The sequence below is a fragment of the Camelus ferus genome, chromosome 36 (genome assembly GCF_009834535.1).
Source record: "Camelus ferus isolate YT-003-E chromosome 36, BCGSAC_Cfer_1.0, whole genome shotgun sequence".
NCBI classification, from domain to species: domain Eukaryota; kingdom Metazoa; phylum Chordata; class Mammalia; order Artiodactyla; family Camelidae; genus Camelus; species Camelus ferus.
The window spans coordinates 14064268-14089602 of record NC_045731.1 but is presented as its reverse complement, the minus strand read 5'-3'; the positions used below and the strand labels follow the sequence as shown (position 1 = coordinate 14089602).

At 46.9% G+C, this 25335-nt stretch overlaps 1 protein-coding gene across 4 annotated transcripts in view; it reads left to right on the top strand.

Annotated features, from left to right (window-relative positions):
• The window catches only part of CTNNA2 (catenin alpha 2), a 944841-nt gene that overhangs the window by 685503 nt on the left and 234003 nt on the right, over positions 1-25335 (top strand). For 3 of the 4 annotated variants that reach the window (XM_032474170.1, XM_032474172.1, XM_032474171.1), the window contains one exon: positions 25069-25149. In XM_032474170.1, the coding sequence (XP_032330061.1) occupies positions 25069-25149 (81 nt within the window). Of the gene's footprint in view, positions 1-11339; positions 11405-25068; positions 25150-25335 lie in introns of those variants that run through there. The other variant, XM_014561376.2, reaches the window with a different exon arrangement.

Sequence of the window (25335 nt, the reverse complement as noted above, 5' to 3'; positions counted from 1 at the left end):
ATTTTCCCCCTCCAGCAGCATTGTAATTAAGACTTTGAACAAAATTGTCAGACAGGAGGAGTTCATCGTTCCCTGTGGCCCACTGTGCTGGCCTCCCCCTCGGGGCTCCGTGTCACGGCACCAGCCTTGCACTGATGCCCGCTAATTGTGTTTCGCTTCCTTCAATTAAGCTGACAGGGAACTTGAATTGCTGTCACTTACCTCATTGATCTGAAAGGTGACAGGATTAGAGTGTGGCATTTTTGTACAGAGCACTTCACATCCCAAGCAGATACCCCACTGCAGGGAAGACTGTTAGCCCTGCAGGGGAGGCCCGGAGACTTCCCTGTTCTGGCCTCACCTCCCAGGCAGTGGAAGGCCTGAGTCAGAAAGGTCACAGAGAACAGCCTGCTCGGGGATGGCTTCCTCGTGGGCTTCTCTGAACGGCTGTTCCTCGAGATGTGAAGGCGTCTGATGGTGGAAAGGTGTTTTTGCAGGTCCATAGATGTTGGAGAAGCAGGGTTGAATCAAGTTATGCAGGTTTCTTTAAGTGGCACTCAGTGACTTCATTCTTTCATTGTAATTAAGAAACAAAAAACAGTGTGGTTATGATGGATGTGTGCAGGGGGCAGTGTTATGAAGTATTTCACAAACACATTAGAGAATTTTGGAGGTGAATCCTAGGCATGGTAACTGCAGCCACCTTTGGACATTTGTAGATCTAGACATTGAGGACCAGCCTACACTGAGGGTGACTCTCAACCCTGGTGGTAGTGATGGAACCACTAGCATTACGTGGGATTACCTAAGGGTGGATCGGCCTTTAAAAACACCTCTTCAAGTCTCCTTCTTTGTCCCTCTGTAAGCAGCTAGGGTAGGGCATCCCTGGAGAAGAAGGAACCAGCCATGACTTTCTTGACATAAGAGAAGCCATTTTTGGCTTACACCGTTTGGTGATCTAAGCCTGGCCCCAGCACTTGCCTTGAACAGGTCTCAGTAATTAATGATCTTAAGGGAACAAAAGAACACATGACTGCTATCAGGCAAGAGGAGTAACAAGATCAAAGATGATGTGTCAGTGGTAAAGTCTCCCAGTTCTGTGTCAGTGGTAAAGATGGGCCTGAAGTGCTCAGCCACCAGGTCACCCGGAACCTGAGGGCTGATGATGTTGACTTTTTCTGACCCCTGTGACTTCAGTCAATGAAAGCTTGGACTCTGTCCACCACCCAGGCCCCTTCATGAGTATGCATTATACCTTTAGCTTAAACTTTCCCCACATTAGCTGTTCAGGGAGACGCCGCTTTGGGTAAGATCTCCGGCATTCTCCTTACTTGCTGCAAATAATAATAAGTCCTTTCTTCTCCCAGTCTTTGGCTTGCTTGTGTCTCAGGGCAAGAGCATGAAACCCTGGTGAACCGGGGAATCCACAGGCTTACCTGGGTGTCAGAGCTTCCACTGACCAGTCTCAGGAACAGAGGCAAATTTCACACAGCCTCTGAAATGTCCACGTATGCAGCAAAAAGGAGCTAGAAGGTACCTTGGTTCAGGATTATTGTGGAAGTGAGAGGTCAGCTATGCGAGTCACCTGGACCGTAGCAGACACACATTTAATGGCAGCACTTTTTTTTTATTATTATTTTAAGATTTTTAAAACTTTATTACATTTTCTTTGCCAGCAACTACACTCTGACCAATATCTAGATGCAAACTGGAAAAATCATCTGAGCATTCATCTGTTTACAAACAGCTTAACGCTTGGTAAGAGCCAGCATTATGATCAACGGCATTTTTTTTTCACTTTCATCTCCCACTTGGGGAGCTGTGAAAAAGGTTTTGGGGTGCTGGAATGATACAGGGCTTTTTCACAAAGAGGTAAAGATGCAGCATCAATCAGACCCTTCAACCAAACGGGAATAATATTCTCTTCTCTGAGTTTTTTCATCCTTCAGCTGAGTAGGATGTAGGAAATTGTAGCATCTGCTCTACTGGGTTTCCCACCAACTTGTTGAGATGGGATTGTGTTTAAACGTGACTTTTAGCCGTTGAGTTCCAAGGTATTTATCAGTTTACTCAGACTGTCATCATCATAACTTGAATTCCAGGTTACCGCATAAATTCATGCAAAGTTGACTTCTAAAGACTTGACACTTCATGGAAAGCCATATTCCTGTGGGCAGATTTCACTCAGTATCATTTTAGAGTTTGAACCTCAGGGGCCATATCAATGTCACAGGCGTATATTTTTATTTAAATCCTGAATGTCCCATGCCCTGTCTGCATGATCTGTACCCTTTTGGACCTTTAGCATCTGCAAAGAGATTTGTTACAGGTTGTTCCCAGGATTCAACTGAAATAATGCACAGAAAAGGATTTCATAACCTGTGAGACACTCCCCATGTTTCTGTTAGTTTGATTATAAATCAGTAGTAGTAACAGGGTGTACTCAGAGAGCAGGAGCTGTATCACACTGTACTTCTAATCTCCCATCGTGTCGTCTTCTTTCTATAAATTTTCATATGAATGTGCTAAGATTGGAGAATTTACAACACTGTACACAGATCCTACTTTTTAAACCACTTTGTGTCAATTTAGCAAGCAGGCTAATTTGGGGGTAAAAAGTAAACAAAAACAAAAAAAGGGCTTCTGAAAGTATCGATCAGCGTGACGGCCTATTTCAGGCAAGGATTTGTTTTTTTAAGGCACTTCCATGATCCAGATGGTTTGGGTGATGTCAGATTCTCCTCTGGGGACAGCAAACTCCAAATTTAGGGGCATTTTCCAAGTTTCACTAACTCTCCTTAGCAGCCTGTTTTGAATTGGTGACTGCCTGATGGCTTGCCAGAGCTGGGGGCAAGAATTGGGAACTTCGATCGATCGATCGATCAATCAACAGATAGATACTGATGTATCAACTCCAGAACAGAGAGCGATGGTAGGAGAACTAGCAGAATATTATTACCAATAATTTATGTGCAGGAAGGATTTTGTGTGCGTGTGTGTGTTTGGAGCATAAGGGACTCTTTCCTATTTTACTTTATTTGACCTGTTCAAAATATTTAACTAACATACTATCTTGCAATTTAAAAAACTATTTGTAGAAATGTTGAGAAAGAAATATATCCATGCTAAGGTTCAGTCAATGCTGATTCACTGACAATTAGTCAGAAGGCTGGTATGTTACCTTAAACAAGGATGACTTACAGTTGGAGGGGAAAAAAGAAACTTAGAAATTATCTAGTCTTGACATCTTGCTTTAGAGATAAGAAGGCTGGGATCTAACACAGTTCATGGACCTGCTTGGTCTCCCAGAAGGACAAAGAAGCAACATGAGAAATAAGATGCAGATAACCTGACTTCTCACTGTGCCTTGCAGTCCCTGACTTGTGCGGATTACAAAGCAAAAGGAATGTGATAGGCACTCAGTAATTCCTATTGCTCATCCAAAATGTGGCCAGTTCTGATTTCAGCAGTCATCGGTGGTGGTCATTCATCAGCAAATACCTATCAAGTATCAACTGAGTACCAGGGAGCGCAAGCAGTCACGATACAGAGATAAGGGTGACTTTCTTGTAGTATGAGTGGCACAGACGCACAAACCCACAACTTTAGGTTGGAAAGAACCATTAGTAGAAGGACGGTGACGTGCAGTGTGAGCACATGCAGACACGAGCAGCTGATGTCTGAGGGCATCAGGGGTTCTTTAGAGGAGATGACATTTGAGGGGCGTCTTCATTTGGCAAGTGAAGAGCACAGGGGAGGGTGTTGCGAGGCTTATCGCGGTGATCAATGTCACCGAACAGAATGTTGGAAGGAATATAGGCATTGAGAATGCCACGTGGGAGAGCCCAGAGGCATGAACGCATGGTTGGTTCCAGGAACATTGACTAATACGTGAGGTTGTGTTGGGAGTAGGAGATAAGATTGGAGAGCCAAAGTGGGGTCAAATTGGCCAGGACCTTCTTGGACATTATCTTATAAGTGTTAGGTTGACATGAGATTTTTGGCAGTAACGCGTGCATTACTAAATATCACAAGCAGATAATGCCTTGGGTTTTCACACAGCGAATCTGATGGTATAAAATGACATAGAGTAGCTGGCCTGGTAACTTTTCAGCTCAGGACATAACGGGACTACTAATAAGGGGGTTGTAAAACTTGTCATCCAAATTGGGGCACTTTGGAGAGTAAAGGGAGACGTTTTTATGAATTATGCTGGGACAGTGGAAGCAAACTGGAAGGTACCATCACACTTGCTGTGAATCGTGAGGTGAGCTGCCTCGTTCTACGGATGGCAGTGAGTTGGCAGGTAGGTGAAGGGGCAGCCCTGGAGGCCAGGCCAGCCTGCAGACTCATGATGGCAGGACGGACGCTGCAGAATCCCAGAGCCTCTCCGGTAGAACCCCTATGCACTGCTCTAAACCAGGTTCCAAGTTAAATTGTTTCAGTGGTGCATTTACTTAGCGTCTCCAACTGTGAGTCCCAAATATGAGTTGTGTTTTGTTATTGCTGTTCTCTTAATCTCTGAGTACGTTAGCCCTCATGGAGCGAAATTTTCTCTTTCTTCAAATGTCTCCATTCCTAAAGGATTAGCCAGACCTGGAGGTGGGGGGAGAGGAGGATAAGTTAGGAGTTTGGGATTAACATATACACACTACTGTACATAAAATATATAAACAACAAGGACCTGCTGTAGAGCACGGGGAACGAGATTCAATATTTTGCAATAATCTATGATGGAAAAGAATTTGAAAAAGAATCTATATCTGTCTCTCTCTCTATATGTATAAATGAATCACTTTGCTGTAGACTTGAAACTAGTACAACACTGTAAATCAATTATATTTCAATAAAAAAAGCAAAAAAAAAAGAATTAGTGGGTGGGGGGGATAAATTGGGATACACACTACTATATATAGAACAGATAAACAACAGGGTCCTACTGTAGAGTACAGGGAGCTAAATTTAATATCTTATAATGGCCTTTAATGAAAAAGAATATGAAAAGGAATATATATGTGTATAAATGAATCACTATGCTGTACACCAGAAATTAACACAACTTTGCAGATCGACTATACTTCAATTAAAAAAATTTTTTTTAATATAGCAAAGAAAAAATTAAGAATTAGCCAGACTTGAGTTTACATCCCAGGTCAGACCCTGAAACTCCTATCCTGCTCTCGAAACACTGAACAAACTTATTTCTAAGTGTCTTTGAGCACGTCTGTAAAGGGGTCCACATAAGGGCCTTCTGTAAAGAATAAATAAGCAAGCAAAGTCTAGTGTTTAACACAGAGTAGAAACCGAGTAAGTAATTATAGTGTGCCTTTGTTTTATATCTCTTCGTTGAGAAAGCAGTTTCGTTTGTTTTTCTTTTTACCACCGCCCCTCGGTGTATTTGGGTCCCGTCACGTGCACTGCGTCTGGACCAAAGCACTTCCCTTCTTTGCATGGTAACGGCTTATAGAGTGACCCCTCTTACTCCGTGGGCCGGTAGTACTCAGTGGGGGCCGTTTCCTCCCCCTTGTCCAGGGTGCCAGTGTCTGGGGATGTTTCTGGTTGTCACAGCTGAAGGAGGTGTCACCACTGGCATCTAGCTGGTAGAGGCCAAGGTTGCTGCTGTGAACGAAAAATACTGCAAAGCGCATCAGCAAACAGCGCTGAAGCCATCACGCCATCAGCGGCTGCCCCACCCCCCAGGGAAGACCAGCCCGCAGCCCGGCCTCTGCAGCCACTCACAGTGGTGCCCCCTGAGGGGACTCAGAACGAGAAAGGACAGGACACTGGCCCTAGACAGCTCGGTGCTTGTCAAAGGAATGGATTCAACGAGCCCAAATGTTTGCTCCCTCTGATACATAGAAAAGCGCTGAAGTCTTTAACTTGAGATGCCTGGTTTTCTCTAGATAACAGGTCATCTTTTATTGTTCCAACTCCCTGGTCTTTGCTGCAAAGCTCCTGTATATCCCAGCCCTTCCCCTACCTTTTGGGAGCAGTCCCTCAGGGCCATCTGAGAGGCCGTCATTCGGCTCAAGTCCTCCCGCCAAATAAAACATAACTCTCAACTTTTAGGCTGCGCATTTACCCCCGTCGACACCGCGAGGTCCCCTACAAAGCACAGGGCAGACTTCGCAGCTAGAATGCACTGGCCCTCGATGAAGACAGCGCTTTGGGTAGGGAGCCGTCCTCTGGACTGTAGCTCTGGAGGCAGTGAGCACGGCCGCTGTGTGCCCGCGCCCGGGCCTGTGGCCGCCATGTGCATCGCGATGTTAACTGGTGGAGGCACTGCATCGGCCTGAAAGTTCCCTCCCTCCTTTTAGTCGGTGGCCTGCTTGAAGTCCTCACTACGTTAAACTGGAACACTGAGAGGGACGCCCGCAAAAAAAAAAAAAGGTTAGCAATAAAGGAATAGGCATCATACAGCTACTTAAATATTTTATTTAGGCTTCTTAATCAAGAGCACCTGCGAGCTCTCATTTCGAGGACAAAGTTACCTTTTTATCTGAATGAACTGCGAGAGCATGAGACTAGATTGGCTGTTTTGTAAAATGGAAATGGGCAACGGCCCACCAGGAAGATGGCCTGACTTGGGTTATTTCTCTCTCTTTTGCTCTATTTTTGCATCTGATCGCTGCCAGTTTTTAACAAGAGCTTCAGGACTCTTCTGTCAGAGCAGGCAGACAGCTAGATGTGAGCAGAGAGAGGGGGAATGCAGACCAAATGGCAGGAATTGGGCAGAAAGGCAGGGCACAGGCCAAATGCAGGAAACCACACATCGTGTGAGCACCAGGGGTCCCTGGGCAGAGAAGGAAAAGCAGGAACCTCTGGGCTGATAAGTAGTCACACCTTTTGGGGGTGATGAGTGGCTTGGAGACCAACAAAGAAAGGTGGGAAAAGGCAGGAGTTTCTGGTGTCCGAATGTAACCTTTTGCTCATTATTTCAATAAAATCAGCCTTGCAGAGTAGAAGTACCCATCATGCACCTACGCCAGGACACTTCTGATCCAGACTAAATAAGGACAAAATCCCTCCTCCCTCCAGGAAGGTGGAGCTGGGATGATAATCAGGGAATATGAACTCAAACCCGTCCCTCCCCAGTGAATATTCCACCCATTCATTTTTATACCCTATGTAACCAACTTGCCAAAGAAACTCAGGGCAGCCGCTCCCCTGAGCCTGCCTGCTCTCCCCTTGAGAGTGTCCTGTCCACCCCTTAATAAATCCCCACTTTACTTTGTTAACCACAGTGTCTTGTCTCTGAATTCTTTCTGGGACGGCGGGACGAGAACCTGGAGCACCAGTTGCATCCACCAGCAACACTTAGAGGAGCTTGGGGAAAAAAAAAAAAGCTGAGAAAGCCCTGCTGATGTTCAGAGCAAGAGTTCTGCTCTGAGACGGAAGCCCGTTTTCCAGCTGTTGGGTGAGACAAGGCTCTTTCCTTCATCAGACGAACTGATGGGGATCAGCCTTGTGCTGTGAAGACGGAAGCGCGTTCTGAGAAATCGGTTAGGGTTTCTGGGCATAGTCACATCTTCCCTTCGGCCCTCAGCTCAGCTCCCTTGGACTTTCTGTTAGCCTGAGGCAGTAATTATTTTCATAGGAAGTCAAAACCCTCAACAAGTTATTACTTCGCTGTTTTCTGTGGCTCCTTGTGTCTGTTTGCTGGGGCCGCCATTGCAGAGGACGTCAGACTGGGATTTGAACAGTGGAAATTTATTGTCTCACAGTTCTGGAGACTAGACGTCTGAGATCAAGGTGTCTGCAGGGTGGGTTTGTCCTGAGGCCCTGTGGCTGAAAGATTGGCGTCCCCAATGAGCCAAATAACCCAGAGACAAGGTCTCGGAGCTTAGAAGAAAAGAGGCAGCTTTATTGCTTCACCGGGCAAAGTGGACTCACAGCAGGCGAGTGCCTTCCAAACTGTGAGCCCCCCTTGGGGATGGGGTGGGGTGGTTCTACAGCCAGAGCTCAGACAAAAAGGCGTTGAAAACAATCAACAGAATCATCTTCTGATCAGAAGACCCAGAATGACGTCATGATGCCCCAGGCGACCCATTATATAGAGGCCAGTGGTGGTCACTTTTTTCATCTCTTTGTCTCCTGAGCTCTCAAGGCGTGGCCTTCCTGGTACTTAGCTTACCGTGTAAGGTTACGGTTCTGAGACCTTCTCCCTGGAGATCGACTCAGAGACCAAGCATGATTGTAGCTTTTGATTCCTGGAATAAAGTACTGTCGGCTGGAATAAATGCACAGCCTGCAAGTTGAGAGTTGCGTCTTATTCGGTGGACAATTCTGAAGACCCGAACCCCTTCGAGCCGGGATGACAGCCCCTCAGATCGCTCTGAGGGGCTGCTCCCAAGAGGCAGGGGAGGGGCTGGGATACACAGGAGCTTTACAACACAGACCAGGGAGTTGGAACATTAAAAGGTTACTTGTTATCTAAAGAACACCAGGCATCTCAAGTTAAAGAATTTAGCGCTTTTCTTCGTATGGGAGGAAGCAAACATTTGGGCTCACTGAATCCATTCCTTTGACCAGCACCGAGCTGCCTAGGGCCAGAGTCCTGTCCTTTCTTGTTCTGAGTCGCCTCAGGGGGCACCGTGGTGAGGGGCTGCAGAGGCCGGGCTGCGGGCTGGTCTTCCCGGGGGGGAGGGGCAGCCGCTGATGGCATGATGGCTCCAGCGCTCTCTGTTTACTGATGTGCTTTGCAGTATTTTTTGTTCACAGTAGAAACAGTAAGAGCAATAGCTTTAGTTTTAACAGTGAACCTGGACCTGTGAGTAGCAACTGGGCAGTCAGCTCAGTTGACCCTTTTCAGGGCGAGCAGAAGAAGAAGCAATCTGTTAGCCTAAGTGTGGCCATTTTATTAATCCTCCTCCGAGGCCTTTCTCTCTGGCTTCTCCCTCATCCTCTTCCCTGTGTTTTTCTGCATTCTAATCTCTTCTTTAAAGACGCCGATCGTTTGCATTAGGGCTCACTCTAATGACCTCACTTAACCTTAATTCTCTCTTCAAAGATCCTCTCAAAATACCGTCCCCTTCTGAGGTACTAGAGGGTCAGGACCGCAACATGCCACCGAAGGCAGTTCATGTGCCCACAGGACACGGAGGCCAAACAAACCCAAACGTCAGAGTTTGCAGCAGAGAAAGGTTTATTGCAGGGCTGAGCAAGGAAGATGGGGTGGCTTGTGCCCAAGAAAACCCTGAAGTCCTCCAAGGGCTTCAGCAAAGCGTATTTAATGGGCAGGTGAGGGAGGGGGCCGCAGGGGATGGGATCAGCTGGAGCACAATCTCTGATTTGTTGATGTGGAGGGAACAGGGTGGTCAACATTCTTAACCCCCAGGCGCCAGAAGGTCTGGGGGCCACACGCTCTCCATCATTAAGTAGTTAATGTCTTCCCTTTGGTGGTGGTTTAGCATCTGAAACACTCAGGAAACATGCATGAGATAGTATTATCTGGATGCTTCAGAGACAAGGTGCAGCGGAGGACACGGGGGGGGGGGGGGGGGGGGGTCCTGACCCTGGAAGGCCCCCCAGGGTCCTGCTCGGTTACAAACGTAAGAATTTCTTCTTCTTCTTCTTCTTCCTCTTCCTCCTCTTCCTCCTCCTCCTCCTCCTCTTCTTCTTCTCCTTCTTCTTCTCCTTCTTCTTCTCCTTCTTCTTCTTCTTCTTTCTTCTTCTTCCTTTCTTCTTCGTTTTTGGTTGGAGGTCGGGGACATAATTCAGCTCATATCACACCTATACAGGGCTCAACATCAAATAGGTCCTCAGGAAATACTTGTTTTTTTGACAGAGTGATCTGTTGTTTGAAGTCAGATGTGGTGGCCGAGCCCGGGGCACCAGAGATCACAGGTCGCCCGGGCTGGTGTGATCTGCAGCACGCAGAGTCCACCCCGGCTCCAGCCACCACAGATGGAAGCCTTCTCTCCACCTGCTCTCCAGTGCCCACGGGTGTTACTCCTGGAATCACTGAGTTTAAGAAGCCAAAGTCAGGCTGATTTATATTGTCTTTCATGCTGATCACCTTGTTAGTTCTTCCCTTTGTTTGCTCCTTCTTTTCCACTTAGCAGGTCTTATTAATCTCAAGGGAAAGAAGGCCAGGAAAGGGTCGGGATGGCCCTGGAGAGAGGGCTCCGGTGGAAAGCCCTTCCAGGACGCTCGGGGGCCCAAGGAGCTTTCTGCACAGGGAGGAAGAGAGGGGACAGCTGGGTGCCCAGCCCGGGGTGGTGGGCCCAGCCTGTGCTTGTTTGCACGGAGGTGGGGGGGCGGGGCAGACCACCCCGGCCGCTGTGAGTTGAGCACCAGTCTGCCTTCTGCGCAGGGATGAGCAGGACTGGAGAAGCCGTAACCGGTGACTCACCCCCAAGTCAGACTTGGTGCTGCTTCACTCCAGATTGGACCCCCTCTTCTGAGCCCTGTCCCTGACTTCTTTGACTACGTCCACGTCAGTAACAGTGCCTGCATAATAGTAACGGGGCCCCTGGCGCGTTATTCTGTTCCTTCCGCGGGTCCTGCTTTGGATCCAACGCACTGTGTGGTCCCCAAGCTCTGGGGTAAGGACTCAGCTATGTAAACATTTTGTTTTTCTTCTTCCTTTATCTTTTTTTTTGCCTCTCCTGTGTCATTTGATTTCCACACCCCCCCCTCTGTTTTTCGTTTAGTGCTGTGGATATGTATATCTTCTAATCCCAAATTCCAGATCGCTGGGTTTCCCGTGGGACCTGAGTTCACTTTTTAACTCTGGTCTCCCTCCTCCAAACACTCCGCAGAGGTTTCTAGGCTACTTTGTGTCCCGTTTAGAGATCAGTTTTCTATTTTCCAGAATGACAGTCAGTTTATGTCATTGCTTCATTGACAACCTGTGTGCCGGGTCCTGGACTTGGCAAAGCACTTGTACAAGTAAACCAGACAGACGGAATTACTAATCCTATAACCAAGCAGGACCCTGGGAGGCCTTCCAGGGACAGACCCCTCCTCCAGGTCCTCTGCGGCAGCCTCTCTGAAGCACCCAGATAATAGTATCTCGTGCATATTTCCTGAGTTTTTCAGATGCTAAAACCCACCACCAAAGGGAAGACATTAACTACTTGATGATGGAGAGTGCGTGGCCCCCAGACCTTCTAGGGTGTTGACCTCCCTGTTCCCTCGACATCAGCCAGTCAGAGGACTGTGCACGAGCTGATCACACACCCTGAGACGCCCCCTCCCTGACCTGGCCTTTAAATACGCTTTGCTGAACCCTTCACAGAGTTTGGGGTTTTCTTGGGCACGAGCCACCCCGTCCTCCTTGCTCGGCCCTGCCATAAGCCTTTCTCTGCTCCACATTCTGTTTTGGTTTCTTTGGCCTCTCGGTGCATTGGGCCCACGAGCTTGCCTTTGGTAACAGGCCCATGAAGTTTACAGTCTAATGGGAGAAACAGATGAACGGCCGGTAAGCAGATCATATACCTAAAGTCTTTCTCAATTTTCTTAGTATTTTAGCGGGGGAAGTCTAGAGTCATTTTTCTTTTTCCTTCTTTTCTTTTCGTTTCATTTTCATGAAAGCTTGGAAGTCAGGGGGCAGCTACAGCCAAATCTGACTGTGGGACATAGGGCGAGTGTGTGTGTGTGTGTGTGTGTGTGTGTGTGTGTGTGTGTGTGTGTGTCCTTGCAAATTTGTAAAGCTCTCTGTGCTTTAGTAAGATCAGCAGCCTCCTTTATTTCCGCGTCCCTTGTACCTAGCAGCCGTATTTTGCTGTCTCCATGTAGATGTGACGATGGCAGGAAAAGAGGGGAAGCTGGTTTAACTCTCTTCCCCTTTGTGCAGGGACTTTTTCTGAAATGACCTAGCAGGCTGCGTCTCTTCTGTGTTGTGCGATTTCTCAAGCGGTACAACTTTCCTCTTTGAATTCAGTGGACTGGTTTAGAAGCCTATGTTTTTCAAACAGAGTGGCTAATTCATTGGGAATTAAGCAGATTTGCCTTAACTGAGAATCCTTGATCCTACTTCAGGTTTACCACCAGTAAATTGTTGCAAAACTTGTCCCAAAGTTAGGCTGATCCACAGAATTTCGTGGAAATCTGAAAGCGCAGGATCTTGGGTATTTAATTGGAAAGATTTTGATTAACAAAATCAAATTTGTATTTCCAGAGCTTGTCTGTAATTTTGAAAATGCTTATTAAAAATGCAGATTTCCTGAGAGCTTGGGATTTGCAGATACTCACTACCATATAGTAAAATAGATAAACAGCAAGGTCGTCCTGTCTAGCACAGGGAACTATAGTCAATATCTTGTAATGGCCTATAATGAAGAAGAATAGGAAAAGGAATATAAATATATATGTGTAGCTGAATCACTGTGCTGTACAGCAGAAATTAACACCACATTGTAAGCTAACTATACCTCAATAAGAACAATAACAATAATTTAAAAGAGAATCAGGCTAAAAAAAAATTCCAACTTACTCCAGAGCTACGGAATGGAATTTCTCGGTCGAGGGACCCAGGGATCTTCATTTGTAACAATTACCTCACATTGCCAGTTTCCAGCCTGGACTCATTGAGCCGAAGGCTCTCCTAGGTACCTGCTCACTTCCAGCCACCGTTTAGCATCATTTCGCCGGCCACCCCCCCGGGACTCAGTTCACCTGAAAGCCCCCATCGGCAGCCTGTCACCACAGCCACAGCCCTGCAGTGTCGGGGGCATGTGCGTGGGAGCAAAATGCAGCGCCCCTGGCTCTGCGAGCAGGCAGGGACGAGCAACTGGGAAACCCTCTCGGCCGCCACGCCAGGGCTCCGAGGAGGTCAGGGGCCTGGGACGGAGGTTAAATCTCACCCAAGACGTTCTAGGTTTTGACTCTTCACCCGCCTTACCCTACGGGCGAGGACTTCGCATTGTCACGAGGAACCGGGGAAGCGCGCGGTGCGCACACAGCTGAGAACGCACGAGACGCTAGGGTTACAGGCCAGGCAAGGGTTTTGGCTGCGTGTATGTCCTTTCGGTTTCTGTTTTCCGGCCGCTGGTCTGGAGAGAGCGCGATGCGCTTCGTGGAGCTCCAGGCGGACCTCGCGAGCTTCCCGGTGGGGTCCCGTGGGGTCCCGGCGCCGGAGGAGAGCGACCCCGGCGCCTGGCGGGCCGTGCGCGGCGCGTTCCCAGCCCCCGCTTCGCAGACGCGGCGCGCGCTGCGGGGAGCGAGGTGTCATTTTAAGAACCTTGTAATTCTTGACAAATTAGCGCAGCAGATGGTGTGGACGGGAGCCACGTCGTGAGGAGTATCTGGGACGATGTGGGACGTGTTCTAGGGTTTCGGCCTGCTTTCTCCTTAGTTTAGTTTTTAACTCTTATGGTACAAAACTGCTGTTTGCCTCACGAAGTTTTCATGGGCTCCCTTGGTGATGCCTGCGGCCAGTCAAAACTTGGGCACGAGCTGGTCACACGGCCCCCCGTGTCCGCCTGCCCCTTCCCCAAAGGATGCTCACCCTCGCTGCTCACGCAGGCACCTCTGGTCAGTGTGGCCCGTTGCTGCCTGTAGTGGCGCATCTCTTAAACTTCTCTTTGTCTCTTAAACTTTTCTTTGTCTTTGGTAAATTCTTTTCTCACCCACGTCCCCGGCCCAACACCCGTGAGGGGTTGCTTTCCAGACAGCGCTGGCCTTCGGCGGAGGAGCGTGAGAGGAAGGAGAAAGGGTCGTGGTATAGACTGGGTGGTGGTGGTGCTGAGAAGATGGGCAGAGGCGGTCCTTGGAGGCTTTGCAAGGACCAAGAGAGGCCAGATTTGATTTGGCTGGGAAAAAAAAAAAGTCTAGGTTCTGAAGAGGGTGGGGAAATCTCTTTAGGGTCCCCTGGGCCTCTTCCCAGTGATGCCGAGGAAACGCCTTCATTTCCTTCTGCTGTCAGGTCGGCAAACAGAAGAGTCGCAGGTGCTCTCTGGGGTGACCTCCTGGTCCCAGTCAGGGCTCTGCCGTTTCACCAAACCCAGTCCTTTCTGGTCTCCAGTGTCCTCCAGCTTATCTAACCCCGCCTCTCACTGTGTTGAAGGAAAAATTTGGTGAAAGTGTTGTCCTATTTCTATGTTTCTCCTCCCAAGTGCGTGTCCGTGTTAATCCTCTGAGTGCGGTCGAAGGCTGTGATTTCCATCGTCTTGCTCAGCTGAGATGCTGAATGAGTGTAGAAAGAGAGCGCGCAACGCTTTGACTCCACCGTTGCCGAGGCCGCGGCTCCTCTTCACCTCTGCACACAGCATCCTTGTCCCCAAAGACCCACGGCATGGAATTGTGTCAAACAGCCAGAAATTACCGTGTTTATTCTCATTCCATACATATCCGTACGTACGTCTCGTTGCCTATTTCTAACTTGCATGGTACCTAGTCCGTGCAGGGAACTGTGCAAGAAGCTTCAGCTTCAAGGCAGTGTAACTGGCTGACGCCCTCCCGTCTGTGTGGACTGCTGGGTCCCTCAGAGTCCGCCTGTCAAAGCCCTCACCCCCGGTGGGATGGCTTCTGGAGACGGGCCCTTTGCAGGGAGTTAGGGTTAGGAAGTGATGAGAGTGGGGCCCTCACAAGGCGATCAGTGCCCTTCGGGGAGGGACACTCGGGAGCTTGCTTGCTCTCTCTCTCCACCGTATCTGTGAGCCAGGGGGAGAGCTCTGGCCAGAAACCAACCCCACTGGACCTTGACCTTGGCCGTCTAGCCTCCAGAATGGCAAGAAACTAAATTCATTTTGTCTAAGCCACCCAGTCTGCAGTATTGGATTATGTCATCCTGAGCTGACCAATACACTGTCCTTAAGCTTCTGTACTTCTAATTGGGAAGAAGGGACATAGAATCACGACAAATTTCCGAACAATACAGGGTTGTAATCGTGCATCCTGTACATCTGTGTTTTTAGCTTGAGAGTGCGACACCTGAAATTCAGTTAGCAAAGCAAGAGACTTGCACGACACCTAATTGTGGCCTGAATGCAAACAGGCAACAAATGCATGATTCAGAGGCCGCAGGTACTCGGGGAGGGTGGTTGCTGTGAACCGGGAGGGCAGGAAGCTGGGATGAAGGAATCACAAGATGAACTGGCCCCTGGTCTAAGGGCAGATGGGGCACAGGAAGGCCAAGGCCTGGGGTCCCCACCCAGGCAGACTTTCCATAAACCGAGGTAACCCTCTCCTGAGTGTTTTCGGATTTCGGTGAACTCTTAGCAACGTAGACCCAGTTACTGACCTCTTTATGAGATGGTGGAAAATGCCAGACCCTGGGGATCCTTTAAATGTTGATACCTTTAACTGTAACTGAGTGGTTTGGGGAATATGCAGTTTGAAATGGAAGTTTAAATTTCGCTGAAATTTAAATCGTCTTTGCAGTGTGGGTGTGTATGTGTTTGTGTGTGCGTATAAAATCAATGGAAATTTGCACTTCGCCTTGGCTACTTTCATCTCAACTGTAAAGATAAAATGGCATTTTTAGCAGTTTGCTCAGTTCATGGTCCCTCACAGGCTTCAAAGGAATGTGTGGTTAATTAACCCTGGCTCCCAGCAATCACCCAAACTTGGGAGCTGGGGAAGGCGAGCTCTGATGAATGCTGTCTTCCAGGCAGGGTTGCCTGACAGATAATCACCGCGAACTACACCTGTGTTGATAAAGTAAATCAAGGAGCAAGAATTGTAACATCACACAGGTGCCAACCGCTTCCTATGGCTTTGATCAGCAAACTGTGAAGTAGGTGAAATTTATTTTTAGGACCTCACATTTTCCAAATCATTTATCCCCTTCATGCCTCCCTCCTGTCCCCAGGTGCCTACGTGGACTGCCTGTTCTTCTATCCATCAACAGGTATTTCTGGAGCACTTCCTAGGAATTTCATGCCAAGTCCGCCAGGAGGAAATCATAGCATCTGCCACCCACAAAAACGTGGGTTCTACTCTGCAGCAACGTGAAAACGTGGTGAATAATGCAGGATGGTCTGTTGTTAACATCTGCATTATTTATTTGGCACAGGACCTAATCGAAGGATCTCAATCAGGTCAGAGGAGAAGGTCTTCAAGGGCTTGATCAGTCCAGAAACACTCCTTGGAGGGAGATTTTTGAGCTGCTCCTTGAAGGGGTAGAACCTGGTTAGGCAGATGGTTGAAGGGAGGATGACCCTTTCAGCCAGGCACCAGCACGAGGCAGGAAGTGTGCGGGTCCTTGAGAAGGAACAGGCTGGTTAGAGACGTGGGCAATTACAAGAGGGAGATCCAGTCGTGAGGTCTTAAAAATACCGGCTCCAGAGTGTCGTCGGAAGTCGGGATGCAGTAAGAACTAAATGGGAACCGGTGAGTGTTGAGCCAAGGAAGTGAATGTGTGGTCTTGACTGTCCACGGGGAGGAGGATGAGGGAGGGAGATCAACAAAGGATGGCGGAAGAGCAGGAAACTAACTAAATGGCTTCCCTGATGCTGAAGCTGTTTCCTGATTCATTCTGACTTAAAATTCTTGCACCTTGTTTTCCCCTTTTCTCTGACAAACCCCCACCTCTGCTTCACTTGCTCTTTTGCGCTAAACAGCCCCCAACCTTTCCATGACCCTCCCCACTCGCTAGACATTCTTCACCCAGAAGAGCTTATCCCTTAACCCCGGAGCTGTGCTCCAGGAAGGTGGTCACGGGCTGACAGCCTCAGAAGAATGAACAGACCCTCTGGAGCTTCTCCTTGACAGCAGGCGGATTCATCAAGATTTAAGTTTATAGCATCCCAGAAAGGAAAATGCCCTGATTGTTGTCGCCTTTCTGTTCCGTTCGGTTTTTCTATAAAACCTCAGGACACCAACCCCAAGGGGGAGTCACAGTCTCTGAGGCATGACCCCCCGTGACTCCCCGTTGCCGGGCAAAGCAGTAAAGCTGCTCTTTTCTAACTTCCCCCAAACCCTGCCTCCCAGCCTCACTTTGGCCCTCAGGTTACAGAGGTGGGCTTTTCGGGAGCAGTGGTGCGATGCTGGAGGTCTGCGCTGGGGTGGCCGGGGGTCACGGCAGAGGGATTTGTGGAAAAGCCAGAATCCCAGAGACATTTTGACAGACAGAGTCTCAAGTTTAGTGAATAACTGGATTCAGGGGAGAAATACGGGATATAGGCCTTAGAGCTCGGGCAGTGATTAGCGCTGGGACGGCCCTGTGGGGGAAACAAAGGCCTGAGCCCCCGGAGTGCTCTGCACTCTGTCTGTTGTGCTGGGTCCTCCCTCTTTGCCGTGCTGCCTTCAACTCTTTTTGGTCTGGTAGTTTAAGGTCTCTAATTTCGTCAGACATTTTTGGTTGTAAGTGACAGAAATCCAACATCAGTAAACATGGGAGAATTTGTTAACTCGTGACACTGGAAAATCCACTGATAGATACCAATGGATTTAGGCAGAGGTGGATTCAGGAACCAATGTGTCTCACTCATTGACATAATGAAATTTATTGAGTGCCCATTATTATGTGGCAGGCAAAGCTCCAAGCTGCCAGGATATAATGGTAAGTGAAACAAACATGGTACCCTCACGGAATTGTATCCAGATATAGTGTATAATGGAAATTAGGAACTATTTTGATTTGATTCCAAAAGCGACTTCCCTTTCCTTCTCTTCCCTTCCTTTCCCTTTCCTTCCGTCTTCTTTCCTTAGATCCTCATCTCTTTTCTGCCCCTAAATTAGTCTTCAATCTGTCTCTCTCCCTGCAACTACCCGCCTCCCCAGCCTCCCAGCTAAACCTTCCTTCTGTGACATCTATTTACAAAGACTCCTTTAGTAACTCAAGGTGTATCTGCTCCCAGTTTATCAATCCTAGTGGGGAAAAAACATGCCTCCTTCACAAGAATTCCACCTACACCCTTACAGCTGAATCTCACTGGTTTGACTGTTATCATGAGTTCATCCCCTGGGCCGGAATTCCTTGGTTGAGAGTCAGAAGGAACAATTAGAGGATTTACCAAAAGAACGTGAAGGGTTGTTGGGAGGATGAAAACACACAGTGATGTGCCCTGACCTCCCTGAGTCTGGCCTTATTCCTGCATCGCTGGATGTGCAGACGAGCATTGCTGTGCTGGGAGGTGGGGTCTGGAGGTTTCACAGGTAAGGCCATTCTGATGTCCTGACCTTTCCTATTGATGGCTTTCTCATTGAGCATTGGTGAGGTCTGGCAGAGAAGGGTCAGATACCTTTTTGCCCTAACAGTTTACCATCTGTTTCTCCCCTTCTACCTTTATCCTCCCAGCCCCATCGCGGAGTCCAGGAAAGCTGGGCGTTTACGTGGTCAGACTAGCCTGATCGTGGGTTTGATTTGTGGCCAGTGCTAAACTTTCATCCATTCTAAAGAGACATTGCCCATTTCTTCTCTAAGAGAAATGTCCCTAGTGAGCGAAAAGGAAATATTTAGAAAAGCTCACATTCTCAAGAGTGTGATTTACACATAATATAAAGGCATTATGAAGTGTTCAAGATTCTCTAAATAATGGTGCTATTTGTAATAAGAATATGATTTCTGTACGCAGCGTTTGAGGGTAGATGGGCCACCCTCCAAATATGGTAGGGTGACTGCCAGATTAATAGATAATTTTCTTCTCCTCCCTCCTGTGGTCTAGATCATAGGTTTAAATGACAGGAAAATGTGTTGGAAATAGAGTGCATGTCACTTGATTGCTCTCTGCCGTCCTGATGATTTTGACTTCCATCTCTTTCAAATGACAACAATTTGAAGACGGGGCATTTGATGAGCTCCCCCCACATTCAATATGTTAGTGTCCCTGCTGTACAGTATTTTGAAGATTTCTCATCCATTCAGTCCAGTGTGCAGGTACGGTTGAGGGAAAGGAAAAGAGCAGACCGCACAGCCGTTTCCCACATCCTGAGGCTGTGCCCTGAAACGAACCTGAAACCACGCGTCTGATGGACGCCCTGAGATGTATGTTCTCAGAGCCCCCGTGAGTGACCTCTTTCTGTGTTTAGGGTGGGATGAGGGGCTGCAGTGAGGAAGGGCCTTTGAACAAATATTCAGTCAACTTCATAAATTTCAAAATTACCCTTCCTTACTTTTTTGTTTTATAACTTAGAGGGGTGTGAAATATTCAGCATATAATATAAATGTGTCGCATACCTCTTCAGTGTTTCAGAAGGGGTGATGGACATTTGGTGGTTAAAAAAAAAAAGAGAGAGAGAGAGAAAGAAGGACAAGGAATGCCCTCTTTGGATAAGTAGAGGGGATTTTTATTTCCCTAAAGGACAAAGGGTAGTATTAAAAAAAAAAAAAAGAACTAAAATATTGTCTTTTTCCTGAAGAGTGATTGTGAAAAATCAAAATTTCATTTACCAGCCCCAGTCGTTGTTGTGTAGGATTAAACTGAAACAATGGAAGTCTCCTTGACAGCATCTGATACTTTGGCAGACTGGCCTTGAATTTAGAGCCAGAGGATGGGAGAATGAAGGCTCCCTTATAAAGAGCCAAATCAGGAAATTCATTCCCTTCCCTTCCCTCTCCTCAATTCAAGCTGCAGATCCACCCCACATGTGTTTTGTAAAATAAAGCCCAAAGACTAAAACAAATAAAGTTTCATAAACATGCACCTCCCTAGCACAACAGATGGCAGCTAGGAAAGCCGCCTGAAGCGATGTGAGGGCTTGCTCCCCCGCCTGCCATTTTTTTTTTAAATAACGGTATTTATTAAATGGCTATCTCGATTGCAGACTCGTTCGCTGCAGGTAAAGATAAAGAAGGCGAGTGGGGAGCCAGCCGAGAAGGGCATGCAGGGTCCACAGACAACATGTGATAGAGCGGGTACACCTCCAACGGAGATTTTTTTGTTTTTTTGATAGCCTTTGAAAAGAAATGCCATAAAATCACTGAATCCTAGAACTTCCGAGATGGGAGACGGTTTAGACATGGAATGAACAGGGTCTTGGGCTGAAGGTCCAGGGGCCATGGTTAGATACAAGTTAGCCACGTGACCAGAATCAGTGATGGCATCTCTCTGGACCTTGCCCTTCTCATCTTTGAGGGGAGTGAGGAGGGAGGAAGGAGAGGAAATTGATTGAGTCCCCTCGGCTGGGTCAGGCATTGAGTTACATGTTCCAGATCTTATCTCTTTTAATGTCCACAGTCATCCCACAAAGCAAGCTTTTCTCCACATTTTAGAGATAAGAAAACTCTTCCTGACAGCCAATTCCAGCTCTTTTTTTTTTTTTTTCACTTTGGATTCTTTATTACATTTTCAGTTTTTTTTTTTTATCAAAGTGTAGTTGATTTACAATGTTAGTTGCAGGTGTACAGTAGAGCGATTCATATATACTTATACATACGTATAGGTAGATATATTTTCAGATTCCTTTGCATTATAGGTTATAACAAGAAATTGAATATAGTTCCCTGTGCTGTACAGTAGGTCCTTGTTTATCTGTTTTGTATATAGTAGCGTGTGTCTGTTAACCCCAAACTCCCAGTCTGTCCCTCCCCTGTCCTTTCTCCTTTGGTCGTGGTTACACGTTCTTGACGGGTTTTCTGCTGCCCCATTTCCTGGGCTCTCTCACCCATCTCTGGCTCCTCCCTTGGACAGATGATAAGTCAGTCTGGAGTGGAGAGAAACTGCCGGAAGAGTTAGGTAGTTACTGGCAGAGGGTGCCTACAGATACTTTTTGTTTCCTTCTGTTCAGCAAAGGCAGGGAGTAAGTGGATGACTGGCTGAAGACCACACGCTTTTGTTTAATTACTAGGTGATGCTGTCAAAAGGAAGACCTACATCTCCTTTCACTCAAGTTAAGCTAGTTTTAGTTTCCAGAGCTTGGAGGGTCGGGGAGGGCGAGGTGGGTGAGGCCTCTGATCGATTCCCCGGGAACTAGAATTGGCTCACGATGGTCAAATCTTTAGTTAGTTAACACATTTATCCAAGAGCCTACCGTGTAAAGGCGTTCATCTGGAGTCTCTGAACCTTCTTTCATCTCTTTGAAATATCGCAGACTAGTTATTGAAAATGAACTGCCCCAGATATTCCTTCCTTAAACAGAAATAACTCTTCCTCTAGGAATTCTGGTTTTTGGCAGAGTTTTCGTATACTATCCACCGGGGTGGACAAAGGAGAGGTCCAGGTGATTAAAAATAGTTTCTGTGTAGTTTTCCAAAGCAACACTTTCACTTTTTTTTCCCCACAGCAGAAATACTTTCCTAATTATCTCCAACGCTGTTAATGCCTCTTACTGTTTCCAGCACATCGACACCATGATTGAGTGTCTGCTAACCTGGTGAAGGACACACGGCATAGTTTACGCTGTCCACTGTGCTTATGAGACCACTCAGACGTGAAAAATGAGCAAATGCTTGGTCCAAGATCGCAGAACCCGATAACGAAGGGCTGACACTGGGAGGCAGGGGTCTTCTTTTGTGTGTGTCTTTCTCGGTGATTGGCTTCCTGTCCAATTTAGGTTGATAATTTAAAAGCATTTCTAGCTGGGGTCATAGCAGAGTGCAGGAAAACATGGAGTGTGGCCTGCTAGTCCCCATTTGCTGTGTAAATCTGAGCATCGAGGGGGTTACTGCCTTTATTCCTGCATGCATATCTTTTTTTTAATTGAGTTACAGTCAGTTTACAATGTTGTGTCAGTGTCTGGTGTACAGCAGAGTTTTTCAGTCCTACATGAATATACGTATATTCGTTTTCATATTCTCTTCACCATGAGCTACTACAAGATCTTGATTATCACCCATATCTTATTTAAAGAAATTAGTGTAATAAAAGGGCTGGTAGATGGACGACTTCAGCTGGTGGCCCCAGTTTCCTCAGTTCTTGCCCTTGATTGACCGCTTTTCAGCCTCTCCAAGCTGTGAGAACAAATATGGCACCCACGTCAACTGCAGAGTTTTGAATTACTGTCATCCAAAGACTTGAAAGCTGGAGAAACCAGGACTGCAAATATTATACAGAGAGAGTTCCAACAACACAGGGACGGGAAAGGCTAGTGCCATCGGCGATCCTCTGAGCTGGCAGACCAAACCCTAGTTGGCTGTAATCAACAGCTATAAAGAAGCTCTTGTGGAAGGAGCTTGTCTCTATAGCCAGTCAAGCCTGTCTGTCCTCATCGTGGGGAAAAGGCTGACTCATTCCGCTCACCGCCCTCCCACTACGCGCCTTGCTGCTTCTCGTCTGGCCCTCCCTCTTTCCTGTTCAGATTTTACCCAGGATTTAAGGTCCAGCTAAGTCCTCCCACCTGTCAGATTACTTGAATTCCCAAATGCAGCATCTTCTTCCTCTTCTGAGCAACCCCTTCAGCCCCGTGAGGGAGCTGGTCTCTCTGCAGCGTTGTTAGGGTTATTGGTCTCATGTTGGGGTCACTCCCTGGGTTAGGAGCTCCTTCAGCGGGAGGACGTGACTCACTCTTTGCATGTCCCCTCCAGTGACCAGCATGATGCTCACACCACAGGGACCTGCGCTTCATAGTTGCAGGTTACTGATGCCGGACGGGATTCAGGGTCCCAAGTTGCCCACCTATTCACAGAATGACACAACAGAGCCTCCCCTCAATTGTCTATAACCATCCTATTTACAATCTTGAGCATCACTATTACCCCTGGGGCTAAGGTTGCTGGATTTGGCACATAAAATTACAGGACACCCAGTTAAGTTTGATTTTTAGGTAAACAATTCCTTTTTTCTTTTTTTAGTATAAATCCATCCCCTAATTTTTTAAAGTTTAAAATTAAAAAAAGTATTGTCTGACATGTACTTGCATGAAACACCTCATTGGCCTCACCCTAATCCTGGCCCTGTCAGATCTTAGCTTTATTTAAAATTTTGATATTAGTCCCACATAGATTGTTTGTTTATTTATGTATTTATTGGGGTTTCCTGGGGTTGAACCCAGGACCTCGTGCACCCTAAGCATGTGCTGAACCGTTGAGGTACACCCACCACCCACCACCATGGATTTTTTTGGCATTCATTTTGATTTTTGAAACTGTTGCATTGTTGCATTCAGCTGTTGTTTACCTTGATTCCTGAGGTCACTGATGATCCCTTACATTTCATACCTGCGGCGAGTGCCTGGCTTCCCTCCTCCTGGTCCCAGGTCTGCTCTCCTCCTCGGGATCCCATTTGTAAAGTGGTGGTAATGATGTGTTGCGGCAGGATGCAGTAAGCCCTCTGTCTGACACGTTGCATTTATTCAGTACTAATCATTTTGTGCATTCACGTTATCTTGGATTTTTTACGTTGAATAGTTCAGTGATCCGTTCTCCTCTCACAGCCACACTTGAAACCAAACTCACAATTGTCCATCTTTCAAAGTAAGTTTTAATTATTTTCATAAATGGAATGGGGCTTAAAGAAGCCTGCAGATCTCGGAATGGCCATGGGGGTCCAGACCTCCTTAAAAGGGCCCGTGTTTTGAAGGCAGACATCCGGTTTGCAAGGAGAGGACCAAAGGGGAGGGAAAACAGCTCCCGCTGCTGAGCTGGTGTCACGCCTGACCGCGGAGCGCCAGGGCGCCGCCGTCACTCTCGCCGCGCGACAGCTGCCCTCGAAAGACAGAGCAGCGCGTTGCTTTTCTACGTACACTTTTCTTTCCTCGACCTAATGGCATGCTGATGTGTCAAGGTGGTAAAGCGGTCGTCACTCTCTTTTAAGCTCTTTGCGCTCAGAAGACTTCAGAGCGTTCATCTGAGGGGGTCAGCATTTGAGTTTAGGGAATGGAAAAGGGTGGTGGGGGCTGTAGGATTTTAGATGAAAAAATACACACACATGCCCTGGTTTTGGCTTTTTAATGACAATCCTGCAGGGTTACGCATCAGACCTTTGTTTAGAAAAAAATGATTCATTAAGCAAATTGCGGAAAGGAGCGACCACTCTGCACCTAGCTCTGTGTAGACCTGACGTGTGTGTACAAGCCTCACGCGGCCAGGATTTTGTCACGGAAGAGAACATTGAGAAGCCTGTTGGATGTTCATTTCTGTGGATGCTCAAAGCATGCTCTCCTGTTAGGCACCGCGGGTGACCCGGGACCTGCCTCCATCACATACACCAGTTACTACAGAGACCTACGCGATTTTGCAGAGACTGAGTGTGGGACAGAGACTAGCCTGCCACTAGAACCATAAATATGTAAACCTGGAGGGTGTTTGACTAACGTTTAAATGATTAATAGGTTTGACAAACCTCTTGAAAACAATTTTCTTTTCTTTTAAATTTTTTTACTTAAAAAAGAATTTGGAGGGAGGTAATTAGGTATTTATTTAGCTGTTTACTTAATGGAGGTGCTGGGGGTTGAACCCAGGACCTCATGCACACTAAGCGTGTGCTCTACCACTGAGCCCCACCCTCCCCTGCTGAGAACAATTTTCTCTTCAAAGGAAGATCATTCCATCCATAAAGTTACGGCTGAGTTTTTTTAATCCATGAGAATCTTGTTGCTGTTGTGGTTTTAAAAAGATAACGGAGATTCTGTTTGGTTTGGTTTGAACTGCGTTACTGCAACAATGGAAAAAATAGAAAAGAAAGGAAAACAGAAACTAGTCAAACTTCCAAGTGAATAATTTATCAAAGAAGATGATTATTATTATTTTTTGCCTTTGCTTCTGCTTGTTACCATCATAAGGGAAACATTCCTCATGACCTCAGGCTGTGGGTTCCTTGTTACCACATTTAGCATTCTAGCGCCCGGCGGAACAGAGATTAGAAACACTATGCTTTCTCACAAAGCATCTCTTTTGATTTTGATACAGAAGTTACACAGAGGCCTGAGATACGTTGGTATAAAATTCTGAGTTCTGATCATTTAGCTCAAGTTTCTTTTTTAATTTAGCTTTTATCATCTCAAGCGCACACATTTGTATTTGAAGGCAGTAACAAAACATCCTTGTGTTTACTTAACCTCTGAGTATCTGGAGAAGGGAAGAAAACATAGATTTGCATGGAGTTGACTATGAACATACGTGTAACCATCTTGAGAATGTATTGATGTTCATCAGCTTCTATTTTTTTTTTAATTTTAGAGAAAACCAACTTTAGAGATCAAATGATGTCAGCTGTGTACTGGAAAACTCTAAAACTCAAGTGTGTTCCTGAATTTTTTTTTTAAACTGTCATGTCACTAATATTGAATTTTCTAAAGCAGAAATTATTTCTCTTTTCTTAATAGACCGGAAGGAAAGAAAAAGGAGACCCTCTAAACATTGCAATTGATAAGATGACCAAGAAAACAAGAGACCTAAGGAGACAGGTACTGTTTTTTTGTTTTCATTTTAAGTGCATGGTACTTGGTGGTGGCTTCCGGGCATTCCTCTTTCAGGCGCTGTCTTAGGGCTGATGCTCAAGTTGCTGTTCTTTATGACATCCACGTGTACGCAGAAGCTTTTCTTCAAGAAGGTGGTCTGCTGAGCAGACGGATGTGACAGATGCAAAGGGT